The following is a 7,423-nucleotide window of genomic DNA, read 5'->3' as shown; positions in this document are numbered from 1 at the left end:
TTTCACAACTTAGCGATGTAAACGCATGCTCATCCTGAGACGCGCAAGGCCACAGGACAGTTTAAACAAACAAACTTTGGTGCACTTGAACAATTGGATGGGAAGCATTTTAAACAAATCCATAGCATTGATTATGTAATTTGACATATCCTAATCCTAGTTTGATTTTTTTTTTTTTTTTTTTAAGTTGCCCCTTGATTATCTAAGTTATAACTCTCTGTGTTAAAACACTCTACAAATGCATGTTGTCGAGTGAGCGATTTCTTTCCAAAAAAGATTATAAAAAAAACACTAGGTGATTTCTTTCATTATGTTTTTATCTTGGGTGACAAAGTTATATGATACTTATTGTTAGTGAGAGATGATAGATATCATTTAAACTAGTCGAGATGTGCGAAAGTTGGCACGGATATCACGATCATAAAAAAAAGGATGATAGATATCATTTAAATTAGTCGAGATGTGTGAAAGTTGACATGGATACCATGATCATAAAAGGGATAATTGTATAGAATGACAAACTTATAATCTAAAATAAATGGAGTAGCTACTGTTTGATTTAATTGCTCCCCGTAGCAAACGTTTGCCAATCGCCTCTCTCCCTCCAAATTCTCGCTCGCCACTCTCCCTTTCTCGCTCGCTCCCTCTGTGCTCGCCTCTCTCGCTTTATATAACAGAATTGTGTAAATTGTGTTTCTGTTTGTATAAAGCGAGAGAAAATTGTGTATACACATGCAAATGCATATATATTCGTCATATACACTTATAATTATACAATGTAAATATTTTCCTGCCCAGTTCTCGTTTGTCTTTCTCTCTTTCTCGTTTTATACAAACACAGATTATACAATATAATGTAAAATTTATGTTTGTATAAAGCGAAAGAGAGAGCGATTTTTTATATACAAATATTTTTGTCAACGATTTATACAAACGAGAGGCTAACAACAATTTATACAAATGGCCTGCCAACGAAATTATTCAATCTGAAGAGGAGCCAACGAATTATACAATTGCTTCTTTTTGTATATATGTATAGCGAAATAGACATAGCTTTCAATTGTATATGTATAGCGAATTATACATATATATGTTTGCTATGGAGCGCAATTATGCAAACTTTGCTATAACATACAAATATGATTTTTTTGTTTGCTATATGTGAAAGTTGCTCTTAAAAAAAGGATGATACATATCATTTAAATTAGTTGAGATGTGTGAAAGTTGGCACGGATACCACGATAATTAAAAACGGAAATAATATGTAGCTAACTCAGCATTGAGATGTCTTTTAATACAAAATAAGTGATAATTTAGGTTAGTGAAGGAAACAATGGCTAGTTACATATGAAACTTGAAAAAAAGTAATAATTTAAAGAGCAAAAAATATAAATTCCACTAGTTCAGGGTATAACTATGATTTATGTGTCTATCCTTTAGTTTTTGAAATTACTTTCCGTATCACATTTACTCAGATTCATGTATCTTAGATACATGCTGATCAAAGTAGACGTAATTTTTTATACACCGTATTTAAGTATGATACTCATGTATGTGAAATACATTGGCTCTCTCGCTCATCTCTCTCCCTATGTATATGTATTTCAGAATATATTTGTTTAGTATCAAAAGATAAATGTTGTCCCCCTCCCCTCTTCATATATTTGTATTTTAGAATGTATTTAGTATCTTTGATACATGTATTTGACTTGACAGCTGAATGAGTGATATATCTGACTTGAAAATTAGTATAAAATTATCAATCAATGAGATAATATGTAATTATTTAAACTATAGAGTGGATTAATATTTAGGATAGGAATATTTGTATATTCCTAATATTAATATGTTTTTTAGTGCAAACTAACTAAAGAAATAAAAAAACATTTAGGACCAAAGTAGTAAAATATATTGCAATAAGGAGTGAAAAGTATATCAAAATCCCAACCTCCGTCCAATTAAAACCCCATTTCCACCGAACTCTTCAATTCGTCAATTCAGAATCTCCGATCAGTTCCCGTCACAATGCTCGGCGGCTTATACGGCGATCTCCCACCGCCGTCGTCCTCTGGCGACGATGACAAGCCAACCAACGCCACCACAGCTAGTGTGTGGTCGAGCAGTGCTAAGATGGCTCCTTCAGCCCTTCGCAAACCCTTCGCCCCACCCCAAACACTTCTTCGACCTCAGCCGAAGCCCAAACCGCAGCCTTCAGCAGCTCCGAAACCTCATCCCTCGATTCCTCTTGACGAGAACACTAATCCAAATCCCACCTTCGCAACGACGTCGTTTCAACCAGCCCTGGTGGCTGTTACCAGCAGTGTATTAGAAGAATACGACCCGGCTCGGCCGAATGATTACGAAGATTATCGGAGGGAGAAGAAGAGGAAGCAAATGGAGGCTGAGGTGCGGAGAGAGTTGGAAGAAAGAGAGAGAAAGGAGAGGGAAAGAGAGAGGGAGGAGAAGGAGAAGAGGGAAAAAGAGAGAGAATTGAATATTTCAGGTGAGGAGGCGTGGCGGCGGAGGGCGGCAATGAGTGGAGGAGGCAGTGCTCCCCCACGGTCGCCTTCACCACCATCAGGAAATGAGTTTAGTATTGGGAGGTCAGAGAGTGGGGGTTTGGGATTGGGAGCTGAAGGAAAGATGACAGCTGCACAAAGGATGATGGCTAAGATGGGATGGAAGGAGGGTCAGGGACTTGGGAAGCTGGAACAAGGAATTACAACTCCATTGATGGCTAAGAAGACTGATAAGAGAGGTGGGGTTATAGTGGCTAGTGAAGCAAAGCAGCAGCAGCAACAACAACAGGCACCTGAAAAGAAGGTTAAGAGTGTCAATTTCAATATGCCTCCAACAAGGGTCGTGCTGCTTAGGAATATGGTATGGATTATTAAGATATTCTGTTAACTTATTTATTTGTTCTGCTTGTTTAGCTGCATAAATTATGATGGTTTCTTGCTAGAATAGTTTCTTTCATATAGTTAAGTCGCTTAGGAATATGGTATGGATTGTTAAGATGTTCTATTAACTTACTTATTTGCTCTGTTTGATTTGGGATTTTTATCGTATGAGCTTTTTTAGCTGCATAAATTATGATGGTTTTTTTTTTTTTTTTTGAGAAAGTTAACATTTTATAGACAACAATACACCAATGGTGTATTTCAGTAGTAATTACAACAGGAGTATACAGTAAGCAAAACCAGAACCAGAAGATCTATCATTTATGATGGTTTCTTGCTAGAATAGTTTCTTTCATATGAGTTAATTTGGTTTCAGTCGTTTGGACTTTGGCTTAGTCTTACACTTAGTGCAAGTAGTTTCCAGGGTCTCAGATGTGTTTTGAATCAGAGTTGTTTCCGCCGAGGAAATTGAAGTAGAAAAACTTTCGTCTTTTAGTGATTTCTGACCAACACACCCGTCAATTTTGCTTTTATTTTTGGCCTATAAAAGTGAAGTTCTCAGCCATGCCATTGAGAATAGTCTTTTAAATTTGGCTTCCACCTAATAAAAGTGTTCACCTCATTGAGAAAAAGAAGAATTTGGCTTCCACCTTAATCTATCTTAGTAGCTTAGTTGTTTGGCTACCTGAACTTTCAGCTTGTTGGTGAGGGTTGGATTCCCCACCTTGTAATCCCCTCCTTCATTTCCCCTTTCCCTACCCCATTTTTTTTAAAAAAAAATAAAAAATCTATCTTTCTAATATAGCAGAGAAGTTACCATTCTTTTTTTTTTTTGAGAATTAGCAGAGAAGTTACCATTCTGCCTTTGTTATCAGAAACAAGTTTCTGATTGGTTATCTAGATGAACTCATTTAAGGTCCAATATTTGGTAGTGAGTGTTTCTGATTGTTTATTTATTAGATATGGGTGTTAAGACTTAACATTTCATTGTTGAATTTGTGTTTCTAGAGGCAGTCATGTAGTTTAATCATGTGAAAAGGTATTATGTTTAATTGGCTATTGAATAATGTTCATTCTTCTGACATTTGTTAGGTCTTGAGAGCCAGTGTGCTACTCATATACTTTGACAAGTTATTTAATTGTGGTAGCTAATGTACTAAGATTCACTCACAGATCCTTTTTCTTTATAAGGTTCACTGACTGATCTTTATGATAGTGTACTGAACCTGTTCAACAGATTTATCTACGTGAACTTTTTAACCTTGTTTTATGCGATCTATAGGTTCTCTTTTAAAAAAGGGAAAAGGACCAATTAGTCTTATGTTTTATTTTGTTAATTTGTGCCTACCAAACTATTTTGGGGTCTAACAATAAGTATTGCTGGTTTCTAAGGAAAAAAGAGAACTATTGAGTACTAATATAATTTTTTATTGTTTTTTATCAATCTTTAATGATTGCCTGATAAGTGAAATACTAAAGTAGCTAATTAGAACATTATCCACTTCTGCCTATCATTTTCTGTTGGCATTGGCTACTTAAAACATCTCCTCAGAAATGTATCTGTGCATCTGCTGACTGATTTCACATTTACACCAAGGGGAATCAACTTTCTCTAGATATAGAACCTCTTTTCCCCTTTAAGGTCTCATGTGCTGGTAATTACCAATATCTTCATAAACGAAGGTACAACCCTTGATTAGCTTCTCTTCTTGTGATTCTAAGTATTTCTCCACTCACTCTAGGGTTTGAAATCTGATTAATGCTCTGCTCAGTGGGGAAGTCACTTTTAGTGAATGGACCAAGGGGTTAGCTTGACTCAAACTTCTCTAGCTTGTATGGGTTGTTTGGTCTGTGGACAGGATACACACACATAGATACCTTTGGATTATAGATGGTATTACAATGCGGAGGAAGTAGAGATTCATTTAGGAAGGATTGTAATGCTGGGTCATGGTGAATTTGGTTGCAATGAGAGAATTAAAGTGAACTGTATCTGAAGAATTGTGGATGGATTGGATATATGTATCCTTGGTTTGATTAATGAGGTTTAAGTTGTATAAAGCTATTAAATAAAACTTTAAAGTAATTCGACCAAATTTAGTTAAAAGAATTATTTGGAATGATGGGAAGATGGACTAGGGTGGAGCGCATGCTTTGTGGTGAACTGGCAATAAGGTGGAGGTTTGGAACTAAGAGCGCATTAGGTTACACATCATTTGGAATTGAATGTTTCGCTTATAAGAGGGTTAATGGCTGCTGCATTGCTTTGTGTGTATTATATTATTTTCTGGATCTTAGTTTTTACTGAAACATTTTGGATCAAAATCATAGTTTTACCATTAATGAAAAGTGGGGCTTGCATGAGGTTACACTTTTCCAAGAGCTTAATGTTGAACTCTTTCCTCTAGGTGGGTGCACAAAAAAAAGGGTAAGATATATATCTGTAGTGAATGGATGAGAGAGGGTGGGGGACTGACCAAGTTATAGATTAGACTCAAAAAGAAAATGAGATAAATGAAACTGATTCACTATCTACAACAACAGATGGTTTAAGATGTACGCAGACCTTACCCTACCTTTGTGGAGTAGAGATGTTGTTTCCGATAGACCCTCGGCCAAAAAGAGAAGTTATTCAGTGATGGAAACTGACGCACCATCTGTAGGGATATAATACACGAACAAATCTTTAACGCGCTTCATTTTCTTTTTTGATGATCGTCTGACCCATCTTTTGTTCCTTTTTTGACTTCTTTTGAAGGTTGGTCCTGGCGAGGTTGATGATGACCTAGAAGGTGAGGTGGCTGAAGAGTGCTCTAAATTTGGTACCGTAACTCGTGTCTTAATATTTGAGATAACAGAAACGAATTTCCCTCACGAAGAAGCTGTTCGGATCTTCATTCAATTTGAGAGAGCAGAACATGCAACTAAAGCCCTTATAGAACTTGAAGGTCGATTTTTTGGCGGTAGGATTGTTCATGCCTGTTTCTATGACGAGGAAAGGTTCGGCAATAATGAATTAGCTCCCATGCCAGGAGAAATTCCTGGCTTTTGACCAAACAGTTATGGTCCAAAACGTAAGTTCTCTTTATTTTTTCACTGGAACTGTAATTTTGCAAGCTTGCTTAGTGTCTTTAAAGTAAAATGCCTTACGTTATACGTCTCCTTGTCTCTATCGTCTCAAGTTTACACAAAGCTATGTATCGAAAAACTTGCCATTATTACTCTGAGGAACTTGGTTTGGGTCCTTAGTTTTCGTTGTAATGCAAGATATTAGGGAATTATCGTTTTACCGTTGGTTCATTATTGTCTATCTTTCACATATATTCTCAACTTGCCATCTAAATCATAAGGTTTATTCGATGCACACCACCTGAACTTTATACATTATTAAGAGTACATATATTATTGAAGTACTGTATGTTGCAACTTGCAAGTAATCGATTTTTATTTTACTTTTTTGGTGGCAGGAAAATCTGAGATTTTTTTTTGAAGTGATAAACTTGTGTGGTTTGTGATGACCATTCTTTTTAAAAAAAAGATAATCAATGTGTTGCTAAAAAGGGGAACACACTGCATATCTCCACCATACTAAAAATTTATCTGAAGTTTTTCTGTAATGTGGAAGTTGGTATATAGTCTTATCAATGATGAAATATTACTCCGTTCATTTTAAAATAAATTATATTGGAAATCCTAGAAGATATAAAGTAAATAGTAATTTATACGAGATAATATCTCATATGGTCAACCAACTTTCAATAGTTTACTTAAAAAGTCACTCAACTTTGAATAGTTTATTCAGAAAATCACTCAACTTTGTTTTATAACTCAAAAATCACTCAACTATTGTCATTTCACTTATAAAGTCACTCAACTATTGATATTTTACTTAAAAAGTCACACAACTAATTTAAATAATTTTTTCATTAAATTTTGTTAAATACAATTTTTGTTTTTAACTGTTATTTTTAACAGAAAGATGCTCATTTTAATTATTTTATTAAATTTTGTTGAATACAATTTTTTTTAAACTATTTTTGTTTAAATAATAAAAGATTGTTATATGCTACTGTACGTTTTTTTTTTAATTACTCCTTAATTACTTCCGTTCAATTCCAATCTTCTTCTTTTTTGGATATTTTTTAGCATATTTAATTCGTCTATGCTGAATTGCTGATGTACGTTTTTTTTTATAAAAAAAATAGTTAAATAATTGGAGTGAGTCATGAATAAGATAGTTGAAATAGACATTTTATTATTTGTTAAAAAAAATAGTTTAAAATAAAAATTAGATTTCAATAGTTTATTGAATAAACTATTTAAATTTGTTGGATGACTTTCTAAGTGAAATATCAATAGAGTGACTTTCTAAGTGAAATATCAATAATTGAGTGACTTTTGAGTTATAAAACAAAGTTGAGTGACTTTCTAAGTGAATTATTCAAAGTTGAGTGATCATCTGAGATATTATCTCTAATTTATACCTTCAATATGGAAATATATATTACACCAATTCAAATAAA

The 7,423-nt window shown here is 34.3% G+C and overlaps 1 protein-coding gene across 1 annotated transcript; it reads left to right on the top strand.

The window, feature by feature from the left end:
- Window positions 1-1,980: 1,980 nt before the first annotated feature.
- Window positions 1,981-6,200, top strand: LOC125836359 (DNA-damage-repair/toleration protein DRT111, chloroplastic). The gene is made up of 2 exons (XM_049515535.1): window positions 1,981-2,880; window positions 5,659-6,200. The coding sequence occupies exons 1-2, from the start codon at window positions 2,026-2,028 to the stop codon at window positions 5,950-5,952; spliced, it is 1,149 nt and encodes a 382-aa protein (XP_049371492.1). The 5' UTR covers window positions 1,981-2,025; the 3' UTR covers window positions 5,953-6,200.
- Window positions 6,201-7,423: the final 1,223 nt, after the last annotated feature.

Source organism: Solanum verrucosum, unplaced genomic scaffold (genome assembly GCF_900185275.1).
Source record: "Solanum verrucosum unplaced genomic scaffold, falcon-dt-bn FXZP01000278.1, whole genome shotgun sequence".
Taxonomy (NCBI): domain Eukaryota; kingdom Viridiplantae; phylum Streptophyta; class Magnoliopsida; order Solanales; family Solanaceae; genus Solanum; species Solanum verrucosum.
Note: the sequence above shows the minus strand (reverse complement) of the source record. Positions and strands in the feature narration are given on the sequence as shown.

What these genes read in the sequence shown, in the direction of transcription:
- LOC125836359 (XM_049515535.1), top strand. Translation starts at nt 2,026, where the DNA reads ATGCTCGGCGGCTTATACGGCGATCTCCCACCGCCGTCGTCCTCTGGC. An exon ending in TCGTGCTGCTTAGGAATATG is followed by an intron (nt 2,881 to 5,658) that starts GTATGGATTATT and finishes CTTCTTTTGAAG; the next exon opens with GTTGGTCCTGGCGAGGTTGA.